The sequence below is a fragment of the Culex pipiens genome, unplaced genomic scaffold (genome assembly GCF_016801865.2).
Source record: "Culex pipiens pallens isolate TS unplaced genomic scaffold, TS_CPP_V2 Cpp_Un0095, whole genome shotgun sequence".
Classification (NCBI taxonomy): domain Eukaryota; kingdom Metazoa; phylum Arthropoda; class Insecta; order Diptera; family Culicidae; genus Culex; species Culex pipiens.
Window position 1 is genome coordinate 1 of NW_026292912.1, and position 25,332 is coordinate 25,332.

General features: G+C 40.2%; 1 protein-coding gene across 1 annotated transcript; it reads right to left on the reverse strand.

Annotated features, from left to right (window-relative positions):
* Positions 1-692: 692 nt before the first annotated feature.
* On the reverse strand, positions 693-23,265 carry LOC120431956 (uncharacterized). The gene is made up of 6 exons (XM_039597090.2): positions 23,144-23,265; positions 18,465-19,077; positions 18,356-18,409; positions 15,222-16,286; positions 2,291-3,214; positions 693-1,494 (listed from the first exon to the last, which is right to left on the reverse strand). Exons 1-6 carry the CDS (start codon positions 23,144-23,146, stop codon positions 950-952), a joined length of 3,204 nt encoding a protein of 1,067 aa, XP_039453024.1. The 5' UTR covers positions 23,147-23,265; the 3' UTR covers positions 693-949.
* Between the last annotated feature and the right edge of the window lie 2,067 nt (positions 23,266-25,332).

A 25,332-nucleotide genomic window follows, 5' to 3' on the forward strand; every position in this document is an offset into this window, starting at 1 on the left:
AAGGGTTTCCAGCAAGCTTCAAGACTGGCAAATAATTAGGAATTACTCTATTTTTTAAGCAATAATTGAGTAATTCATTAATTACTTGAGTAATTCAGACTAATTTGAGTAATTTAAAGTAATTATTTAGTAATTTCAGTAATTAACGATAATTTTGAATGTAATTATGGTAATTAATAATCCTGTTTAAGTAATTTGTTATTTGTTATATAAATTTGCGGAATATTCTGGCCTACATGCCAGTGATGTTGAAAATAAACGCTTCAGTGGCCAAAGTGCCTCAAAAATGGACATTTATGAAAAAACCTCTTTTTACTGGTTAAATCCGATTTAAAATTCAAGTGCGGAGCGCCACGTCTTGTTGCGTCCAATCAAGCTCATATTTGGGATTTGGGCTCAGTAGTCCCACCGGAACAAACCCCTGAATGCCCTCCAAAAACTCATTTTTGTTACATCATAAACAGGATTTCGAGATACAATTTTTTGAAAGTAAAAACTGAGTTTTTCGGCGCGCCGTGTGAAAAAACTGGAAAACAACGAAAACGGCAAACAATCTACTTTGTTCACTAAAACTGCGATAATTTTAAAATTGCACGGCCAAGGAACTCCAAGAATTTTTTCAAGTCCGATCGAAGAATATTTTTTTAGATTTAAGTTCTTTTCAAATTAAATTGCTGTTCATCCGGCTTCGCAAACTGTAACTCCAAAAAGTCTCGACTCGACCGAGTGCGAGTCCAACAACAACTCCCATACAAAGTTGGGGAAAATTTTCCGACTCTGGCTCCGACTCCGGTTTTTGGTGAATTGCGACGCCGTCTCCGACTCTAGCTAGTCACAACATGCCGGCTCCGACTCGGACTTTAAAAAGGAATTTGACATTAAAAAGAAATACTGGTAGTAAACATAGCGACATTTATTATGTAAAATTATACACACTGAGATTTTGCTATTAAGCGACAGCAAGCTCATTAACGAAGATTTTGCTCTTCTCATCTAAAACAAGTTTTCCTCCTTCCTTTTGAGGAGTATTAATATGTCCAGCATATCGTTTTACATAAATTGGAAACTTAAAATAACAATTTTGCAAATGATTATCTTTTTTGATTGTAAAGAAACTACCGTGCACAACCAACGCTTGTTCGTCGTTGTGGCCGTCAACCGGGGCCGTTTCCAGTTTGTACGGTTTGTATCGGCCTTTCGGTGTTTTATACTGGAAACCCAGCACCTGTCCCACTCGGACGTCGTCTTTTTTGACACTAAACAGGCACCAATCCCCAATATTTATCGAGCAGTAAATGCCAGGTGCGGACGACTTCTCGATGACGACCTCGGTGTCTTGTTCAGGATAGGACCGAACAAAACGTTGTAGTCTATCCGATCCTAATCTCGCCGGCTGCTTCCGAAAGATTTTCACTAGTGTTAACACTTTGACAATTACAACTGTTCCATCGTGTTTCCTTATTTTTACGAAAGCATTTTTCGTAGACGATTTGTCTAAAAAGTAAAAAATTGTTCACATTAACATTTTTGAAGCACATTAATAAAAAATCCTTCAAAATGGATATTTTGTTTGTCTATTATATTGTATAACTAACGATAATAAATAAACAGTAAAAAAAAAGATTGTACGTGTAATTCGGGATAAGTATTATTCATCAAGTTAAAATACCATTTTGTAGTTTCTAGCAAAACAATCAAAAAAGCCGTTGTGGGTTAGTAAACAAAAAGTGTATTCCTTTCATTCCATACGTAAACATTCTCTAGCATGAACAGGACACACTCTTAGTTTACGAATCCACAACGGTCTTTTTGCATTTTTTGCTACATTAGTCACTTCTGCTCCAGGTAACAACAAGGAAATGTTTTCCAGTTTCTAGTTATTTGAGGTCATAGTTTTAGCGTTCATGGGCCTATCGCTTTCTAATGGACCAATTTGTGATCGCCATCCTGCGCTGATTTGCATTTCTCCATCCCTCACCGAAACGAGATGAAAGGGATCAATGATGATCCAAAATAACAATCAGATCTGTCTGTCTGTTTCTTTTACCGACACAAGCATCGCAATCAATGATTGGCAAAAAATATCTCTGGTTGCGATTATCGTTTGCTTGTTTTGGCAGATCGCTCAATTATATCAGAGCAAGGTGGATAATTTGATTGAAATGATGATGTGTCAATCTGTGTCTTTGGTCGCATCCCTTTTCAGTAGCAACCATGGGTTAACCAAAATTTTACAATACAATAGACGAAAAAAATATCCAATTTGAATCAAACTGACCATCAAACTTACCGTATTCGTTTGTACAATCTTTGAATTCAGCATCGTAGTTAATGTTGGGAAATAATTCACTCATATTTATGCAAAAACAATCCTCGCTTGATTCCTCGCTGTCACTGTCGTTGTCGATGTCCGGAGTTGATTGTTTCGGATCGAAAACAATTTTCGAAGGCGCAATGTGACACGTAGGTGGTGCATTACAAGTCACGCCAACCGAGGCAAGATCCTTCTCGGCTTCTTTTCTAGCCACTTCAATGACCTGGCCAATTTCTTCGTCGCTCGGCATCGCCAGTGGCACATGTATATCTCGCTGCTTCTGCTGTTTGTTCATTTTATGCTCCAGTTGAACATCAGACTCGATGAGGAATTCCGCACGCTTTACTCTTTGTAAGAATTCACCGATTGAGAAGTTGACAACTGTTGAAAATGTAGATCCCATCGAGCGGATTTTTCGAAAAAATGCTTCGTTCCATTGAGAGTGGAAAAACGTAGCCAAAAACGCTTCTGGGCAGCCCTCGTCGCGGCAGTACCGAATAATCTGCAGTAACTCGTGCCCATTAAGCTCGACGCAAAATTCAGCGTTGTGGGTGATGTAAAAGTCTGCTAATGATAATCGAGCGCGGGCTAACCAGGTCCGCCAGTACCGTAGAAAGAATATGGCATACCATATTCTTCGAACTCTGCCCAGAACCGTTAAATGTGGCTCCATAAACGAAGAAACAACGTAATTAATCAGTTTAAGGTAGAGTATAGTACCCTCGCTCTGCTCAACATGCTTTGAAAGTGCTTGTGTAACTTGTGGTTTGATTAGTTTCTCAACTATTTTAAAATTCATCCGATCAATCGTCTTGATTTCACCAACGGAGAGTCCATGCTCCGTAACAGGGGTTGTTTGTATTAGAACAAGCAAATGTCCCACGCTCGCGAAAAAGTTACCTGAAAAAAACAAAGCAAAACAAAATTAAGAATGATGTATATTTGCTTGATTATCTTATTTCTGAACCTAATACTTTGGTTTCATCAATAACACATGGGTCACATGGGTTTGGGGTAAGATTGAGGCATACAAATTTACAAAATACGGCTTTTTAGTTTATAAACTGTTTATAAACTGCCACCCTATTCGCCTCCGACGTCAAGCTGTCATCGCGACAGACATCAGCGTGTATTATCGCCACTCAATGCACGCGCGCCGGCTGAAGCAGACTTGTTTTTTTTAGTAGAATAATTAGTGTAATAAAACTATATTCTTTGTTACGTGAAACATTGTTGTTGCTCACTCCCGGCGCATAAAAATTGGCGACGTGGATTGTGGCCAACTCCTCGCGGGATTCGCCGCGATTCTCGCCAAAGAAAATTCCGCGATCAGGTAAGGTTATGTTCGCCATGGAAGCTTCGCTGTTCGGAAAAGATCCGGCGGACGAGTGGACCATGCGCCAGCTTCGTCAAATCCTGGATCAGCAACGAAAACTTATGGAGCAACTCTGGAGTTTTTTTTAAAAGGTCTTTTAAACAAAATTTCTCGTTTTTGCTTTTTGGGTGTTTTTGAATACCCCTGACTCTAGGCGGTTCTAGAAACACCCAACAAGCAAAAATTGAAAATTTTGTTTATAGGACCTTTAAAAAAAACTCTAGAACTAAACTTTCCAACGCTGCCCGCTGTTCAACTGGTGGCACTAGAGGAACTTCCAACACCTGGGGACGGCGAGGGCTCACGCGGTTCGAAGGATGCGAAGGAGGTCCGACAATCACGAAGGCACGCGGCCGTACTTCCAGCCGAGGAGATGCAAATTTCATCTATCTCAGCAATTATTTAGCCGGTTGCCTTCAAGAACCTCGATCTACACACGCTGCCTCCATCAGAGAACATCTTGTTACATTATTATCTTAACTAAAGCGGTAAATCTCAAAATTAGCAGACAAAGAAGCGACATTCAGGCTGCACCATAAATAATCAACAAAACCCAACAAAAATGCGCTCAAAACATATTATTTCATTCAACATATTAACATGCGCAAAGATGACGCTTCTCGCGCGTGTGCTCTTTCTTCCCGCCCTTGGGGCTCTTTTTCTGTGGTGCGCACCCGCTTAATTTCTAGCACTCACTTTTGCTGCAACCTGAATTCCGCCGTCGGCGTGCGTGCCGGCTCGAAAGTTCACCCTTTGACCGCCACGTGTTACAGCATACCCACGTGCGACCACAGCTTGCCAGGCTGCTCCCTTCTGCGCTCTCGCGAACAACGCCTAGCGTTGTCTCGCCCAGCGCCCTCAAAGACGTACGTACGCCGTGCCGGGGCGGCGACTCGTACCGCTCCGTGTGCTTGCCGACGGGATGTTCCATCGCTCGTCAGCAAACGTGCACCAGCCTCCAGCAGCCGATGTCGAGCACCCACAGAAAAAGCCCCAAACAAAACAATGTTAGTGGCCGGTTTTTACAACGGTCCCTTTTGCGTTCTGGTTGACGGGGTGTGCGCGTGCGTGTTGCGCTTCCTGTGAATATTTCGGGCCTGAGGAAGGCAATGGGTCAGAACTGTAATGCGGGACCTTAGTGCAACTGTTTACCTTGCTTTTGACGGCGTTCTTTAAAGATGAGTCTTTCGCGACACAGATTCCCACAGCGAGATTGGCACTGTGACTTCTGTGAATGATTTTCTACGGTTAGTGCGACTATTCTGAGCAGAACGGCTTCTTTTTTTTTACCTAGTTAATTCCTCTTTCCACGGGACCTCCTTTCGGGTGACTTCCAGAGATTGGTTCGGAGTTGACGCGCCTTTGTAAGGCGGTGGCCTTCTCCCCTGGCGATTCTGATCGTTAAAAACGTAGCTCACTTTGCGGCATCTTCAGAGACCGTCCAATCCGAGCGGCCGCTCCCACTGATGCGCGACTTACGGCGATTACGCGATTTCAGCCGCCGAACGAAGGCCGAACAATCTTCTGCGAGGAATCCGCTTGTGCGATCCAAAATCGTGCGACACACGCGGAGGTCTTTTCTCGCGACCTTCTCCTTTCAAGACGAGAGCGGACGCTTGCCCAGTCAACTCAATCGGAATTCTGAAACGGAATTCAATTCGATCGTTTAACTATTCCGTTCCAAACGCAACAACCGGTTCTGTGTACGTACTAACTTTTTCGTACTTGTCCAAAAACCAAATGTAAATCTGCTTCCACTCAATTTCGTTGTTCACGCAACGCTTTGGCTGCGCCATCTCCTCGATGATCCCGTCCCAGTTCGCGTGAGAATTGACCTTCAGCCACCCACTCCGGGCCACCACAACCAAATACAACTAGTGCAAATCCACATCCCCTGCAATCTTCGGCAACCGGCCAAAAGGCGACCTACATAAACAAACAAAATCAAACCTCACAAAGCACACAAGCTTTCTTCTCACCTATTCCGGTCGAGAAACAGCTGCAGGAAGCTGGCCTTTTCCTTTTCGAAAAACCAACCCCTCGACCTAGTCTCGCACCCGCACCACCCTCCTTCGAAAGCGTTCCGCTGCTGCTGTTTTGGCTCACCAAGGCGTCCGCGTTCGATTCCTGGCTGCGGCCGCATTCGGCTTTGATTCGCATCGTGGACTCTCCAGCACTAACTCACCACCGGAACTACCGAAATGTTTGTTTATATTTGGGACGTACACGGTTACACGAGAATGACAAAACGAAAAAAAAAATATAGTCGTGTTAAAAGTTAAAACTTTTAAATCAGTTAGTAATGAGATTTTCAAAAACTCTAGCACTAAAAGTTTTCATTTATAAAATTAGAAAAAAACTTTTAATGTAGCAAATTTTAACCACTTTTTAATTCAAGAGTAAATTACTTTTGTCATCACAGTAATGTTTTTTTGTGTGCAGCACAACCGCGGAAGTGTCCACAGAAAACCCGAGTCTATACTTGCCCTCCATACATCTGACATCTCACACCTTAATTATTTGTCAATATTGCCAGAAGTGTTTCTCCCGCGATGTGATATGCACACGTGGCCACCACTTGTAGCAGCATTTATGGCAAGCCTTCTCATTACCTGGTATCAGGCTATGGGCTCGGATTTGGTGGTAGAGATCATCGATAAACAACATAAAGATAAGTGGACCTAAGTGACTGTCCTGTGGAACACCATACGGGATCGTGAACAAATGGAAGAAGTTAGGTTAATCGTATACGAGTGCAGCCAAATCGTGATATCAGGGAGCTCAAATCTTTCGCATTTTTAAAAAGCTAGCTAGTTGGGCATTCGAAAAGCTGTTCCTTAACCCATTTCCTTTGAAGCTGTGTAATAGCATCTGTGTTTATTAATTCTTTGACCTGTCCGACGGCCTAACAAGAGCACACAGAAAAATAAGGCATACTAGATTAACCATGGTAGTACGGAGAGAATCTTCTGTCTCATTTTACACGCTTTCTTACGAGTTCTCCTTTCTGCTCTCACAACCGCAAGCTGATGGAGGTCGCTCGCACTGACAGCGGCTCAACATCCTCTCCGCTTGTCCTATGATTCGATTCAACAAAACATTTAGTTGGTTCAAAAAACTAGCTTAACGCGAAAGCAACTTTTTAATAACAACGAATGATTCTTGTGGAATGGAGATGGATCTTGGTTTGATTAAACGCAAAATTTTGTTGATTATATTCAACAACAACAAGATTGTGAACAAATTGTGAACTTAAACCTCGCATAGGCTGATTCTACAAAATATATTTCTGTTGGAGAAGTTGTGCAATTCGATGCAAATCTTTTGGCACCCTATCAATCAACGACCGGTGGATCAGAAACATGTACACGGCGTAGTACTCATGAAAAGTGTTGCTGAAGATCGCGATGAAATTTGAACGAATCGGAAAGCTATGTAGTTTGAACTACAAGGATTGGGCGTTTGAAGTGAAACAAGGATTGGGGCCAGACAATGCCCAACTTCCTCGGAATTGGACCGCAAGGAGCTCTGTCATTCTGAAACGGGTCGTTGGAAGCAGCGCGAGGGCTAACACCACCTAATACCCGGGATTTCAATAAGCTGTATCAGCATAATCCAAGTGTGATACAGACTATACCTTCCCATAATTTCTCAGCCGGTCTGAGGGTATTGGATTGGGAACACACACACACACACACACACACACACACACACACACACACACACACACACACACACACACACACACACACACACACAGGACTGGTTTAGTGGGTAACTCATTGTTTCCCAACCCCACACTACCTGAGAAATTAATTCTCAGGTGTCTGGTAGCAGATTCCGACCTTGTAAAAAAACACACACACACACACACACACACAATAAATTAGGGAAATAAACGTGGATCCGTAACAGGCGTGGATCGAATGCGTGGGCGGCAGGAGACGAGAAGGCCCTTACCACGATCCAGTTGAGAGTGGAGAAAAACCAGTGTCCTATCATCCGAGAAAAACTGACGGCGAAAAAGACGTGGGATGCGCTCAAAGGGCATCACAGCTAGCTCTCTCTTGAGAAGAAGTTCACCATTAGCCAGATCGGTGCGCGTCTCGAGAATGACCGTAGTTTTGGTGAAGTACAAATTAAACGACGAAGAGGTCAACTAGAAGTCAATCTGTGAAGAGGAGGAGAATGCGCTGAAATTGAGCTCGGCGAAAGTGTGTATTTATTTATTTATTTATTAATCCATCAATTCAAGGGAATAACGTATCGCCGCGATACGTTATCCTCAAACGCATGGACCGAAGGCAGCGGACCACTCGAAAATTGGCGAGTGGAGCTAAGGCTATGCAGTACGGAAAATCCATGATTTTTTTTTAATACAATTGAAACATAAAAACGTAACTGGCTGGGGGCCAACTGGATCCCAGGAGCCCTCGGTGGTTGCATCAAAATCATGAATGAAACCACTAGCTTAAATACAAGACCACGATACTGTGGTCATCCATTCGCTTTGGTAGCGCTATTTTTTATTTCATTGTTTCAAGTCAATGATATTGTCACTCCGTTTAACTAAATTGAACGGACGTGCTGAAAAACGGTGCAATAAACAATTCACGGAACCATGCTAGAAGTGCGGAATCTGCTCCTTCTCCCCCTTCTCCTTTTTGGATTTCGGAAATCCTCGATTCAACTTGAAAAGCTGGAACGCCAAATCATAGCCCAGAAGCTGGCCTCGGTCAACCTGAATGAGGTTAATCGCGACGGGCAGCGTCCGGATCTGGTACCTGTTCCTCCTCGTCGTAGTGGATCGAGCTGAACGTTGGTGGTATCACTTTTTAGTTCATTTCATAAGACAGACCCTTTCACGGGATTCAAACTCATTTCTGACGCGGCTCATCCAGAAGGACACTATTTAATTATTTGCGCCTTACCATAGAATAGAAGTCCAACTGTCAAAAACAAGTTGTATCACTTTTTTCTCAAGAACAAGTAGCGCCGCGTATCGGCGATGGTATACTTTATTATACCACTACTCTGGCATAATTTCAAGAAAGTGTTGCTAAAGGTGGCAACAACACCATTATTGATTTTTATTCGGAAGAATTTAATTAAAATTTGTTTTATTCTTAGCATCAACAAACCGGGAGTGAAACACGCAGACAAAGGGGCAGTATGGAAAGTCTGCTGCTATATTTTTCTATGGTTCTTAACATTCACAGCGCTTTTAAACTTCGTTTTGAAAATTATTTTTAATCAACATATATGTTGATTTGTTATATGATTTGTTTTACCACCATTTTTGCATCGCATTGCCAAAGAACTGACATCATTGCAATTGAAAATCAAATTTTATTCTTAAAAAAACGAATCTCTTCATTTCTATTGAGGAGAAAATCGTGACGTCAGAAATCACTCAAATCACTCAAAGTTCATTTTGTGAGTGACTTTAACAGTTTGGCCTAGTTTGACAGCTACATTGTCCCCAGTTTTCTGTGGGAGAGAAAAGGAGGCGAATACTTTATGAAAATCATACCTGTCAAAATTCCTAGCCTCAAAATTTTGTCGCGATTTGCTTTTCTCCTCTATTGTTCGATAATTTTCGAGCACGTGGTTTTAAGCTTTTGACAGAACCGGCTCCGTGGCTTAATGGTTACGGCTTCTGCCTCATAAGCAGAAGGTTCAGGGATCAAATCCCGGTCGGTACCTTTGAAATTTGGAATCAGGAATTGAACAAAAACGAAACTGAATCAGGTGGGATTCGAACTCACACCTCTGGATTGATGGTCTGGGACTCTAACCAGTCGGCCATCTGAAGGTTATAAAACATGTTGTATTCTTCTCATATTAAATACGCTCTGATCCCTGATTTGCCAGAAAGGATTGGGAGTCTTAAGATAGATCAAGGATCCGTCTGGTGCTTGCTTCTATGTTAAGGCGGGGCCGGACAATGCCCAACGACCTCGGAATTGGGCCGCTAGGATCTCTGCCATTCTGAAATGGATCGTTGGAAGCAGCGCGAGGGCTATCACCACCTAATACCCAGGACTGAGATAAGTTGTATCAGCATTCGGCATATACAAAGTCTGATACAAATTATACTTTCCCATAATTTCGCTACCGGTTAGCGGGTATTGGATTGGACCACACACACACACACACACACACACACACACACACACACACACACACACACACACACACACACACACGTGGTTTTAAGCTTTTGACAGCTGTCAGTTGTTCCAATTCGCGAATTCAGATTTGCTAATTCAATAACAGTTCTATTCATATTGGCGAATCTGCATTTTTTCTTAAAATTATTTTTGTTCTGTTCTTTTCGGTACTGGGACCTGGTTAAAGATTTAAAGATCTTTGGAATTTTCGATATTTATTATTGCAAAAAGTTTTTTTTTGCAATTCCGTCGCGAAACAACTTACTTTTCCTGTCATTTTTGAACGACGAAATAGCCTACTTTTCTGTACCAAAAATAACAGAATCGAATAGCAACAATTTACAAAATAAATGCTGAAAAGTTCTACTTTTCAGCACTGAAATGGGTGCTGAAAAGTTTAACTTTTCAGCACTTGTTTCGAAAAGTAACACTTTTCATAATTTTTTTGATTTAAACGATTTATCGACAAAATACTTGAAAATTTGACTTGAAATTGCACTCAATGGGTTTTTCGGAATTGCAAAAAATGTTGTATGGAACTCGTTGCAAAACTTAATTTTTTCAGCACTCGTCGTATTTATCCAACTCGGTGAACTTCGTTGGATAAATGTACGACTCGTGCTGAAAAAATCCTCTTTTTGCAACTTGTTGCATAAACTACTATTTTCGCTTAATTTTTTGTTTTCTTCAAATCTTGCATTTTTTGTAAACTTATGATTGCAAAACAATTGAACTAGTGTAAGTTTAGGAAAAACAATGTCGAATTAATTTTGGATAGCTCAATGCTTAAAATGTCTCCCACAGTTCGGAATTTGTTGCTTGGTCGCTACTCTTCGATCCCAAAATGCTGTGGACGGTGAAAAACCTGTTCATCTGCTCCGATCATTTCCTCCCTGAGCAATTTAAGGACGCGTCGTGCAAGTCGAAAGGATAAGTTTACCGTAATAATGCATAACGTAGCGATCACATATCACTGAATACCTTTAAAATTAAAAATTAGAAAAAGCAATGTTTATAACATTATTTAAAAAGTTTGCAACGATTTGTCGTAGCCACCGATTTGCCGTCATCTTGTACCAACAATCCAGCTTCGCCATGATAAAATCTGGTATAATTATGCAAGCTTGGGCTACAGTCAAACCTCGTTAATTTGGAAAGGTTGAACTTTTAAAAAGTTTAAAAAAACTTTCAATGGTTTTTATAGCAATGTTCAGCGAAAAAGACAACGAACCAAAATTAATCAAAAGCAAAATAAAAGGAGCATTATTATGTAGTGTCCTTTTTTAAAATAATGAACATTGTTTTGTAATAAAAAACTACTTACATTCATTTGAAACTGCATGGATCGAATTGGTTGTGATTACGGATAAGACAATATTTATTTATTTGTGGCAAAGAGTATTGTAAACGGTTGAAGCAGCGGTACCGTCATCTGGGGCGAATCGGGACACATGGGGCGAATTGGGACAGCAGTTTAAGCAATGTTTTTTTTCAGATTCAGATTCAGATTTTCATTGAACAAACTTGTAATTTGTAAACTATCTGCATCGCGTTTTTTCTTTTTATTATTTTATTTCAAATATAGGCTTTTAATCTTTGAACAAATTTTAAACTTTTGGGTACACAGATCTAAAAAATTATTTATGCATTGATGCTTGCAATTTTGTGACAGTAGCATAACTATAATGTTAAACGCATTTTGTGACCCGTTTTGTTTATTTTTGCCTTCCTCATCTTATTGAGGAAAGGCTATAAAATCACTCAAAAAGTGAACTTATTAATTCAACCTCGTAGATCCACCTTCACGTATACCTAACGACTCAGAATCAAATTCTGAACAAATGTTGGTGCGTGTGTATGTCTGTAAGTCCGTGCACCAAAAAACTGCACTCAATTATCTCCGGTTCGATCCGTCTTGGGTTCCCATCAGGCCCTAGTAAATATTATGAAGTTTAGAAAAGTACTTCAAAAGTTCTGACAATGTTTAGAGAAGTTATGATTAGATGATGTTTTAATTGAATTTGTATTTGCGATGCTATTTAGTAGAAAATAAAACTGCATTAATGTAAGGAAGGCATCAGCCACCTCAAGGTGGATTGAGTAACGTTTTTTTTTTAATTAGGCTTGAAATTTAGTTATTCTAATTTTGTTTTAGCCAACACAACGAAGAAGAAGCGAAAGTCCAAGGAGTTGGTAAAGGCAAGAAAATTGAACATCTGAGAACCAAGCAAATAAATCTACCCACCACTAGCGTGCACAGGGTGGGGCAACATCGGGCAGTTGCCCCACCATCCTCAGAAATTTGTTCTTAAATTGCCAAGGGGGTATGTATGTATGTATGTATGTATTAGTACCCCCGTCTTGGCAGGACTTGGCCATGACCACAGTATGTTTCAACTGAGACGGTTCGGTTAGTAACCGACTTATATCTTAAGGACCTTAGAAGATTATCATTCTATATCCAACCATTTGTTATGATATGATTAAATAGATAATGACATTCATGTGACTTGGGCCAGGCGATCCACGACTCCCTCATCCAGTCCATAAAATATATGAAGGCCCTGGGATATTTTTTGAGAGGGGTTAGTTTTTTTTGGGGGGGGTTAGGCGTTTGAAATATAATTATATATGATAAAAAATGAATAATCAATGTTATGAATTAAAAGATATATCAATGTATAGTTAGGCCGTTGCAAATATTTTACAAAGTTTATGTCGCCCCCCCCCCCCCTTCAAAATTGGTCTGAAAAATCAGGGGGCAAAAAAAATATTTTTCCTATAAACTTCAAAATTTCCATGAAAATAGAAGTCTAATCAACTGAAAACAATCTAAAATGCATTTTTCTGCATTGATAATCATATTTAGCATGTTTGGGCATGTTTGAAAATGTTTTGAATTTTTATGAAATTGCAATGTACAGCACCGCAAAAATTTTATTTTTCGCAAAATTTTTTTTTTTCCATCAAAATGTTGAAACCATGGCTCGTAATTTCAATTTTTATACTTTTTTATTTTTTTGCCCCCCCCCCCCCCCCACCCCCCCTCGACTTTGGTCAGAGTCGAGGGACATAAACTTCATCAAATATTTGCAACGGCCTTATAACAATAACACAATGAAATATCACAATAATATAAAAACTCAACAAGTTGTTTCGAAGCTCTCATCCTTTTATTTTGGAAAATGCTAAGAATTTAAAAAAAATAATGTTATACAAGTCCATAAACGACGAAATTTTCAAAACGCTCATATTGTTGCCCCACCTTCCTTGAGGATCTGGGCACGCTAGTGCTACCCACCCAAACAACTGCTCGAATAAATATTGCCAATTTATTACTAATCTTCGAAATCCGTGTTTCGTTCTTAAACTGTTTTTAAAGTTGCTGTCCCTATTCAGACCGTAGTCCCAATTCACCACAGTTGGCGGTACTTATAGTTTTAAACTGGAAAATATGATTATAAAATTTAGTTTTTTTTCGAAATTGCCGAATTAGCGGAGCTCTACTGTAATCGTTTGTTTACAGTGAATTATACCACCAGTTATACCACTTCAAGGTACACTGTGAAGTCAGAACAGTGAGAAGTGAAAAAAATCGTGGGGGCCTTTTGAAACACGTCGCCATCTTGTTTTCACTCCAAGTTACACTTCTATTCTATGGCCTTACCCATCACACCGGAGCCGTATTGTTAATTCGATTTTGGTTAACCGCGGTAGATTTTCTTGAAACACTTCGTTGGTGTCGAACTGTCAAAAATTGACCGCGGTGGATACTTTTCTACCACAGTTTTTTGTGTGATTGAGGTTTTGCAGCGCGACTGCGTTTCAAATGTAGGTGGCGCCAAAATGAGGTTACTTACCTAAAATCTTTTGCCTTTCTGCCGATTAAAGAACAAAATCGCTTATTTCTCATGATTCCCTGCATCAATCTTCATGAAACTGGTTGCAAAAGACGAGAAAATTTTTTTGCTTTCAAATATTGAACATCAACTTTTGGGCGCGCAAAAATTTGTGACCTTTTTTTTAAAAAAACATGTTTTGGAACACAAAAAAATGAGTTTCCCTGTATATATCAAGGAAATAACCAGTTATATAGTTGATAACAGATGTGTTAACGTATATTCAACAATTTGTATTGATTTTTGACAGACTTTCTTGCCAAATAGTCCAAATTACTATCTTTTTCTAAATTTACAGTTTTCTCATAGAAAAATCAAACAAATATTGGAAAGTTATACACCAAATTGTTGGAAATAATTTTTCTCATCCGAATCTGGCATAATTTTTATAAAAATGTTGATTAAGAAGGAAAAAACACATTTTTTCTAAAATTCATAGGTTTACTATATTTGTTCATAGGTGGCGACACGCGTCTTTTAGCTTTGCTGCAAACTGATAGAGTATCAGTGTGGTAAATGTTTGGTGGATTTTTGACAGTTCGAAATATTTTAAGATAATTTACCGCGGTTAACCAAAATCTAATTAACAATACTACTCGGTTCTCATATTTAAGCATGCTGCTGAATATTGTAATTAACTTTCTAGCCCATCTTTAACAAATTTCCTGGGCATATGAGGATGAGAAAAAAAATCCAAAGCGAATATATGTCAGTTTTCATTCCTACACACTTATGGTACATTCGTTTGATGGCTAGTTCGGCACTGAGTGCCGCACTCAGAGCTGTCAAAGTGTTTCTTTGAAGAAACTCGCGCTAGTTCCGCACGAGTTTCGCCGCCATCTTGAAACTGAAACTCTAGTGCCGCACTCGATATTTTTTCAGTTTCATGCGAGTTCCATGCACACTGAAAAAGAATGTTCGTTTGAACCAAAACTGGCACCGACGAGTGCGGCACTCAGTGCCACACTGGCTGTTCAAACGAACGTACCATTAGAGAAAAATGGGTACACGCTTAATTTGGTTTCCGAAAAGATCATGCTTTCGCAACATGACTGCAGGTAGCGCTAGTGTGCAGCCCAATTACAGAGCGGATTCGCTAATTCGAATGGAACCGCATGCAGATGAGCGAATCCGAATTCGCTAATTGGAACGACTGACAGCTGTCAAAAGCATGAAACAACGTGTTAGGAAATTGTCTAACAATGGGGAAGAAACATCAAAATTCAAGAGGTTTCGGTTGGCTTACAGGAGGAACGACGAAAACGCGTGCGTACAGTCAAAGCGGTTGAAAAAGACTTTTTATTCATATAAACAGACTGTGACAGCTGGAAGAGCACGTCACTCATGTCGAGCGCAGTAGCGCAACTAAAAGAGGGGGCAGTGGTTGTTATCTCAACAAAAATCAGCTTGACAACTGGTTTTGACTAATTTTGTTTCAAACATCAATTTCAATCACTTACCGAGTCTCAAAACTTTGCCAACCGTTAGAAGCCGATTTTTCAATTTGCCGCCAGCGTGGGTGTGATCTTGAAAGCAGTACGGAGGATTTCGCATGATGCTGAAAAAATACTGTTTGTAAGCGCTCGGGACTGATTCATTGGGCTGTTGACCCAGATTGCTGATGATTTTCATTCCACAAGAATTAGCAGCCGCGCCATCTCCAGCGCACCCTAAATTGATGATTCCGCGCTTCGCTAGTTCATTTGTTATGTGCTTATTTCTTGCCACGTATGATATCGCGTTCATAGACTTTCCTACGCCATACGCCAGCAAACAAAACGGTGCTGCATTTGCAGATAAGCTGGTACACATTACAACATTAACATCTGATGCAATTTGATCAGTTTGAGCTTGCCGTTTAATGTCTAAAGCTTCTCGCAGTATCGATTTTTTTATTATTGGCAATCCAGTATGGTCATCAATCGGGTTAACAACTCCGATGGCTCGTTGTTGCTTCGCATCGTACTCGACCTTGGCGGTGATTGCTGTAGCGTCTTCAGATATAAAAACATAATTCGACAACTTCAACTTGTCTTTGTACGCAACCAACTCGTCGATCCTCAACGCTCCTTCACTTATATTTTGCATTACGCTCGAAAAATAGTTGAACAGTGTAGACACTGCTGGAAGATGCAACTGCCTCAAGTAGTTGATGTAGTTGCTTCGCCCTCCGGTAATGTAGCAGCACATGGCAAAACGTTTAAGTTCCTCTGAGTAAATGATTTTTTTTCGTTGATTTTCTCGGTGGCAAATTTTCACTAGACATTCCAGATAATAATTGTTAATCGTTTCAAAGTTTTCGTTGTCGCACCGCCGTGGCTCATCGCACGCAATAACAGTGCTAGAAGTCTTATTGAGTGCAGAAGCGTGTCCAGTTTTATCGAGCGTTGGTTCCGTTGTCAAAAAGTGCTCCAAGATCGTTGGTTGTTTAATATCAAAACCAGTGCTCAAATTGAACAGGCGGGATTTTGATCTATTTCGCTTGATTTTTTCAAATCCAGCTTTTGCGTTTATGTTCTCAGGCTCTAAAAAAATATATATTGTTAAAAAACTATGCATAATAATCTGTTTTGATTCATTCCAACAAATATTTTTAAAATTTTTGTTCTGCGAATATGGTATGCACTTAAACTCTCATGACAGAACTGATTTCTACTAGATTTCTTGTTTAATTGGTGGTAGTGACTATAGCGCATTTATGCAAATACAATGTCCCATTCCAGAGGGTCCTGGAGCACTTCTTAGTATGGTGCCTCTCAATGATTCATAACTCAAACAAACAGGAACGTGAACCGCGGATTCCTACGTTTCTTTTTCCCTTTCTTTCAGAACTGTATTTTTGATTGAACATTCGTGCTCATATTCAATCCTTTTCAACGAATCATTTTTGCGGTTAACTTTACGCAGTAGGCCTGGCTGCTTCAACGTTTGTTATGTTCCAATGTACTCTAATGCAATGGGGTACTGCAAACGTTAATAATGGCAAGAAGATACTAGGTGTTAATCTACCTAAGTGATTCTCCAGGATGCCCTCGAAAGACTGGCTGCTTAAGGTTAGATTAGATTAGATAACTTATTTTATTAGGTCCTCTTTGGTACTGTGACCAGGATAGTACTGAGGGTCGGTTAAAAATCAAAAATAAGTTTTTTTAATAGGTGTTAACTGAATAGGAAATCCATGACTCATAGGTTGTTTTGAAAGTTTAGTCTAGAAATATATAACATAGAACAAAAACAAACTCATTTTACTCCATAATTGCACACCAGGTAACCAATGACGTATGCTTGGTCTAAACAAATATCACAGGCTTCAACCTGGCGTTGTACTCGTTGAAAATCGGCTTCTTCCTTTATGGTTCTTCCAGCGCGAGGGCCAGTGTTTTCCTTGCTGATTCCTGCGGGTCGAGTACGATCCATTTGTTTTTCGTCCGGGAACAAACCCTGCAGCGGAGGGAGCTCCGTCGGCGAGGAACGCCGGAACTACCTTACTCTGCTTCTCCGCCTTTCGTACTGGAGGCTACGGGTTCGACGTCTTCCTGAATAAATCCGCACGCGTAGGGCAGCTGTGGTCTGTGGCGCTGTACTCGTTGAAAATCGGCTTCTTCCTTCATGGTTCTTCCGGCGCGAGGGCCAGTGTTTTCTTTGCTCCTTTCTGCGGGTCGAGGACGATCCTTTTGTTTTTCATCCGGGAACAAACCCGGCAGCGGAGGGAGCTCCGCCGGCGAGGAACGCCGGACTCTACTTCTCCGCCTTTCGTACTGGCGGCTACTGGTTCGACGTCTGCTGCAGCTTCCTGACTAAATCCGCACGCGTATGGCAGCTGCGGTCCGTGGAATCGTGTGCTCCAAAGTAGTTAGCACATCGCTTCGGCTCGTCTTGTGCTTCGCACTTGTTCGTCTTGTTGGGACCCCCACAGTTGTTGCACCACCTTTTGAGGTGATAGTTCCTGGTTCCATGACCCTGCTGCAAGCATGTCCTGCACAGGGTCACGTTCGGTCGCTTGTTCCGGTAGGCATCCCTGCCTTAGGTTGGTGTCCCTTGGGGAACGTAACGATGTACAGGGTTTCCTCCGGGGAGACGTACTCTCCTTTTCGCTAGATGGCGTGCTATTGGGCCCGCACGGTATCAAATCAGCTTGTAACTTTTTTGGATATTGCTTAAACTACTATTCTACTACGGCCTAAAGGATCTACGCTTTTGATACATTGGATTTGTCTTTAAAAGAATTAAAATAAATTTAAAAAAAATGCTTGAAAAGATATTTTTTTTATTAATGACCATCATTCATTGATTGTTTTCAACCAGCAGCATTTAGTCAAAGTTTATCTTATTTTATTCGAATTTTTACTTCAATAACAAATTACGTACATGACTTATAACAATGAATTCAGCTCCACATTTAACTCATTAAAAATAAGACAAATGAACAACAGATTTGATTGGAAAAGAATATTAAAAATTAACAAAACCAGTTTGTTTCAATAAGAGCAGAATGCAATACAATATCAAACGCTTCGCAAAAAACTACAATATTTGTGAAAATATTTCTTGGTATGATACGTTCGAATCGTCTTTAACTACAGATTAAAACTACCTGCGTCCGTTTCTCCGTTATCTGCGACGTTTTGTTCTTCCTGGGTGACGGGAGCTAAAATTTATAAAATGCAGTTAATAATAATAAAAAAAAGATAAAAAAATATTACCTTTTGTTGCGAAAATGTTGAGCAAACTTGTTTGCTTCTTTTTCTCTTTGTCGTTGCATTGCAGGTGGTTGGACAGGTAGTGCTTTGTGTAGTTCGAAATGATGACGTTAAATGAAGATTCTCCCGTCATTTTAAAAAATAACATGATTTGGGTGCCGCAGAACGGACAGTCCACTGCGACTTTCTTTTCTAACTGTTTCTTTAGTATTTTAACATTAAAATCGTCGGCTCGGGTTGTACGGTGAGACTCTTTGGCTTCGACGCTCACCCATTGAGCGAGTCTCTGCTGAAATCTTTTGATCAGTAAAGGGACGAGATCAGAAGGGAAATTCTGCATAGGTTTTTCAACAGGAGGTGCCTTAGTGGCGAGCTGCTTCGGTTGTTGTTGAGTTAGTTTACTCCAGCTGTTTTCCAAGAATAATGCGCGGTAGCTTTTGATGGCCGAAAGATGACCCGGACGCAGCCCGTGCTCGTCCGCTAGCTGCTTCAGCTCGATGTCGTCGAGTGCCAACAATGACACATAGCTGTCGTAACCACAGTGTTGAAGGAAATCCTTCACAGCTTTTGGCACTGGACCTTTCGCTAGAAGCACTTTCCAGAATTGTTCGTCTTCCTAAAAATAATGAGTGTTCTAAGTTTCTTAAATGGATTGAAAACGCCTATCGTAATCAATGCAAACATTCTGTCACCATCCTATAACAATCTGAAGGTAATCGTATGCAAAAGCATGTGATATTGTTTGAAAAAATGTATACACAAAAATCATGTAAGGACGAAAAAAATCAGGTTTTGCACACCCCAAAAATAACATCCTATAACATCCATCCGGCGAGAGTCATATTCATATTACCGCGTCCGCGCCACTTTAATTGGATCAATGCCAAGCAGGAAGTTTTCCGTACGTCGTATACTGTATTAACTGTAAACGATGTACGGGGGATATACAGCTTCATCGGTGTTGATGCTACCATATTCACAGCGGCTAGATAGCCGAGCGGGTTGGGGCGCGGACTTGGTAATCACTCGCCTGTTCGTTATTTCTGGGTGTGCAAAACCAGATTTTTTTTCTTCCGTACATGCTTTTTGAGTACACGTTTTCTCATACAATATTATATGCTTTTGCTCACAAAGGTGATTTGCATACTCTTACATGCAATTTTACAATGATTTTTTTTAGTGTTTTCAATTTCCAGGGTACGGGGCAGAACGGATAAAATTAGCAAACAAGGTAATTTGTCTGTTACAACCTTTTTTCGAGAACATTAAGATAAAAAAAAATCGGCAAGTCTGAAATTTGGCACCATGAAAGAAGGGCTCTTTCCCGATATATTCCGTCGAAATATTTCGTCGGGGGGTCTGAAGCAACTTTTTTTTAAAGATTTTTTTTCGGTTTCATAGGTTTTATCTTTAAAAAAAAAGTCGCTCATAATCGATGGATTCATGTACATATCCATCAAAGCCTTGGGAGACTCTAACTTACATATTTGACCAATATATAACTTCCAATAAAAAGTTTCCGGTCCAAATTTGCCAGTTTTCTAGCTTTCTTTGAAATAACCACATAATCCAAGCTGGAAACCCTAATACGATCGAATAAAAATCTTTTCTTTGTACAATTTTCCATGAAAATACAGCAACAGATTGCCCGGATACAATTTTGAACAAAAAACACTACTAAACAATGAATATTTCATAAAAAGCTATTTACTTCGAATTTAAAAGCATGAGCATGATCATGAGAGATCACCCATGGTTGTCCCTCCGTTACTGAACAGAACCGTAATATCCTTTCAGCACTAATGATCATAGGCTTCAACAATCTAATGGTGTTTCCCTTATCAACAGCATGTATGAATGCACTGAAAAGATAAAACACCATGATTGCCAAAACTAGATCAGTTGCGGATAGGTAACAGTCATTGGCCACCAACGGCGCCTGCCATGTCAGTTTGTAGACCTCGAGTTTAAGGGACGGGAATGTTAGTTAGCGCAGGTTGCTACTAGGGCAGCTGATTTAATCTGTGATTACACCCCACGAGCGCCAGGAACCTGAAAACCTGTTAGTAGGATAGGGTGTTTGGTCAGGATTCATCATAGAAGATGATGATGCGACCCAAAATCATAGTGTTTGTTGAAAGGTATTATATTTTATTCTCAAGGCAAACAATCGGATGCTGCGGATGAGACATTTCCCGTTTAACTGTTGTTACATTTTTAATGAAATTGTTTATTCTTAGACAGCCGACTGTGGAAAGACATGCCAAAATGAAAATTATTTAATAGATAAAATTGTACATTTGTTTACTACAATATGGTTTGAGGCAGTAACATTGTCGCGCCATCCTAACGGTAGGACATAGCCGCCTGCGTGCCTGCCAATCAGCGAGGATACAAGAAAGATTTTTGAACGATTTGTTATGCAAATTAATACGAAACTACAAAAATAACACTAAACTTTATATGTAGTTATTTCCTTTCAATTAAAGAATGAAATCACGCGCCATTCCAATGCAAAATACTCGTAATTCCTATCTTTTTCTAGTACGAAAGAAAAAAAAAACATATATAGAAAACAACAACGGGATTACGCGAGAACCAATGACACGAAAGACGACACTCGACATTCGTACTATTCTCATTTTTTGCTTTTTCCGCCGTATTCTGATCAGGAACGAACTCACCAGTTATCGTTGCTAGAGACAGACGTCCTTCAGGAAGTTAAATTTGATCCTCCTGCCACAACCGTTTATGGAAAGCAGTCGTGAGTCGACCGAAAGTGATTTGTGATGCTTTCAAACTTTTCTCAGCTATCTCTCATTTTCTCTCTCCCTTTTTCCGATTCGACTAAATTCACTACCGCGCACTTACACATACAAATCTCAAATCAAAACAAAAGCCGCTATCCGAGTGAAAAATGCCAGCATGACTTGCTACACGTCTAGAAATCTGTCAAAACACGGTCACCACAACACTGTCCGGAGGAAACCGAACAAAATGAACCAGCACAACACACTTATTCGCGCGACGGACACACCAAAAAACAAAAATCAAAAAATCAAACCAACCACATTAACGACCCCCGGGTCTTTTGTGGTCTCTATTGCAAGTTTCTGCTCGAACCTAGGAGTCCGAAGGCTTGAATGGGGAGGGCACCCAAACCTCTTTCTACTCCAAGGAACCTTCTACCCCAGTGTTTGGACTGACGACCTTTGGATTGCGAGTCCAACCGCCGCCAGCGATTCCACCGGAGTAGGCTTGGTTTGGTGTGTTGTTTGTACTTATGGCATGGAGACGACTCCTACACCTGGAATGACTTAACGGCCTAACAACCAAGGCCGGGACCGACATTTTACTTCCTCATCCGATGGAAGGTTGGAGCAGATGGGAATCGAAGCCAGAATCATCCGCTTACAAAGCGGACAGCGTAACCATTTGGCCACGCACTACTCCAAAAAACATACAACTCTAAAACAAGCCCGAACCGACCACGACAACTACAAATTATAACAATTATTATTTAATTCCATCACCTGAACGGAACCACACAATTTGACTTTCCTTGAATCTCCAAAAAAAAAGCTATTTACTTCGAATTAAAAAAAAAGTTGCTCTAGACCCCCCGACGAAATATTTTGACTTCTTTCATGGTGCCAAATATCAGACTTGCCGATTTTTTTTTATCTTAAGTTTGTTCTAGGAAATACGCTGTGCCAAGGGTTAGGTTCCCTTTAATAAAATCAACAACAAAAACTCAAAGGTCCTTGATAGTCCCTTGAAATTTGGTAACTTATATTATTCTTAACATTGAATAAACTTTCCATGTTTTTGGAAAGAAATTTGCAAATTTTAAATAAAATTAAAAAATCTGGAGCATAATTTGTTAACGGCTCATAAGTACTGTTTTTCAATATCCCAGGTAACTATGTTACAAAACCTGAAAGGGTGGTAGCTGGGGAAGCCCACTATTTTTTAACAAATCGATTTTTGTAAAAAATGCCTTAAGCCTAACTTGCAATATATTTCAAAATGCTTACGTGCCGATTTCATATGTAAGTAAAAAAAAAGTAAATCTTTCCCTGTTCCTGAGGGGAACACCCGTGAAGAGTATCGGGGCCGGCATTTACAAAGCGGTTTCAGTGACAGTTTTATTAATCAACTTAATGTTAACATGTTAATGTTAATGTTAACATTCCATAGGTCGTCTTCCTAAGGTGTCTTGATAAGGTCCAGTTTGTGACGATACACTACCTTCCCTTTACTAAGCAATCGAACCCAGAAGGGGAAAAGATCACCAGTTGTGTTGGTCCGAGCCGGGATTTGAACCCCGATCTACCGCTTACGAGGCGGAAGCGTTACCACTTGGCTACATGGCTCGGTCATAGATTTCATATGTTGCTCTGGGTAATTCATTCAACGTAATTTTCGGTGAGGTGCTTGCCTAATAGTTGGCCCATGTTTGGTCCAATCAAAACCCAAAACCAAGGATGGACAATTCTGCCCCCTACCCATGACCCTACAACTTTGCTTCCGGATCTTTTCCGGAATAGACCAGACACAAGTTTGAACATGTAGTTAACCTGGTTAAGTATGCGAATGAATTCCTACTTTTAATGTTGATTTTGGGGCCTAGACCGATGTTTGATCCGCTTTTTAGTAGGTTTTATTGAAAAAATTCTTACCATTTTTGATTTTTGCGTTCGGTTTATAAATCCGTGCTTCTAACGAAGTAGGTCTAACTGCAAGAAAGCGCATGCAACGAATGAACAATTGAACTGAAAACGCAAGGTACACTGTAACTGAAAATCGCACTTTGCTGAGTTCGTTTTGGCACTTTTTCATACGGTTTTTTCAGTTCGACTGCGATTACACAAAAAAGTGTTATCGTAGTTGAACTGAAAAAATCGTATGAAAAAGTGCGAAAACGAACTCAGCAAAGTGCGATTTTCAGTTACAGTGTAAGCTTCGTTAGCAGAAAAGTTGCCCAGTCAAGAAATATTCGTGAAATATTCTAGCAGAGCTGGTTCTGTTAGAATGTAATTACATTTCTGTTAGAATTCTATTAGAAAATCCAACTCTTTCAGATATCGGCTCGCTACACTCTCAAACATAACTACTAGAACCCGGATTAGAATTTTTAGGGAGCGTTAATTTATTACGTAACGCACTGCTGCTGGAGGAAATGTCTTGCTTGCTTTTTAAAAAGGTCCAATGAACTTGCAATCAACATAGGAAACCTATGGCGCATTGGATGTTTTGAAAAGGTTTACTAGATTTATTAAATTTGTGTAGAAAATTAGTTTTTGCGTTACGTAAGAAAATAACGCTCCCTTACGCTGTGCTACCCAGTCAACTCAATCGGATTTCTGAAACGGAATTAAATTCGAATCGTTTACGAATTAGGCTTCAAATACAACATCGTATTTCTAACGGAATTTGCGAAAGATTCGAATTGAATTCCGTTTCAGAATCCCGATTTAGTAGACTGGGTATAAATAAATACAAATCAAGCATGAACCAAAACCAAAACAGGCTACAAATTCTTTAATAATGAGTAATTTCGAAGTAATTTACAGTAATTAATTGGAATTAAAAGTAAGTTTTGATAATTTCATGTAATTTTTCCGCAATCGAAGTAATTAATAAAAAATCAAAGTAATTACAGTAATTAATGGTCAGACTGGCAAGTAATAAACGGTTCTGGAAACCCTTGTTTCAACCATCCAGACGAGAGCATTTAACTTAAAAATTCTCTATGAACACTCTGCTATACTAGTTTTCACTTCAGACGATCTCTACCAAACATGCCTCATATTACCTGTGCCTACGATGCGATCGCTTTGTGTTTGTCGCAAGCAGTATTTATTATAAAAATAGTTTTTATTTTTTATTTCGGTATCTATTGAAGATAGAGCTTTGGTGTCTTCGAGAGAGTTGTTCATTTTTGGTAGTTGAGCAACTTTGTCGAAAACAAAAATATTCTATACCTTGTATCTTAGAAAATAAATAGTTTTTTCTTGTTTTGCACAACTAAAATCAACCAAATTGTAATGACGTCTGAGACAATAATATAGAACCTTTTGGTACCAGCAACTTTCTAGAACAAGTCAACTTTCTAAAACTTATCGTTTTTGAGATATATGCAAATCAATATTATTTTTCCCCATACAGAGCTGGCTCTGTTCGCTGCATACAGAGCTTAGCTCTGTTCTACCATACAGAGCAGGTAAGGAGTTTTTATTGAGCCTGTAGAGCTCGATGCGTCTCTGCCTGTAACGGGCCTTGAACACCTTGGCAAGAACGCTAGCGATGATGGGTTCATGGCCAGCGGACATTTTGAGAAAAATAGACTACAAGTTTTATAAAGATAGCTTTGATTTCATAAGCCAAAGCTACACCGGAAGTCGTGATGAGTCTACCTGTTCTCATGCGTTCTTCCTGGTGGTATTCTTCAGATTGGTGTGTAGTTCTGAGCGCCCGGGGTTCTGAAGACGGTTCCTAAGAAGCCACAGCAAAAGTCTAGCCGGGGATGCTGGAAAAGGGGAATTGCGGGGGAACGAAATAAACATACAAGTTTTGCTTTTGATTCAAGAGCAGCTTGATGGGCTCCAACAGAAAACCATCTGAAAAAGGATTTTGGCCTCGTTGATGAGCTTCATTGTACATCGCCGCGAAAGTTTTTGGGCTCCACAGGACTCAAAAATCATGATGGTGGACCGTTCCGAATGCTAGATTTTTCTTTGCCGAGTCGGCCCACGCAGAATGGGCATAAGAAGGTGCCGCCGGTTCTGGCCCTGATGAACGTCTTCTGGCACTGCACGACTCAAATAGCATAACTGTTGACCGTTGCGGATGCGTCCACTAACTCCCC

What these genes read in the sequence shown, in the direction of transcription:
- LOC120431956 (XM_039597090.2), bottom strand. An exon ending in TGGCAAAGTTTTGAGACTCG is followed by an intron (nt 3,215 to 15,221) that starts GTAAGTGATTGA and finishes TGTTTTTTTCAG; the next exon opens with GTAACTTTTTCGCGAGCGTG. An exon ending in AGATTGTACAAACGAATACG is followed by an intron (nt 1,495 to 2,290) that starts GTAAGTTTGATG and finishes TTTACTTTTTAG; the next exon opens with ACAAATCGTCTACGAAAAAT.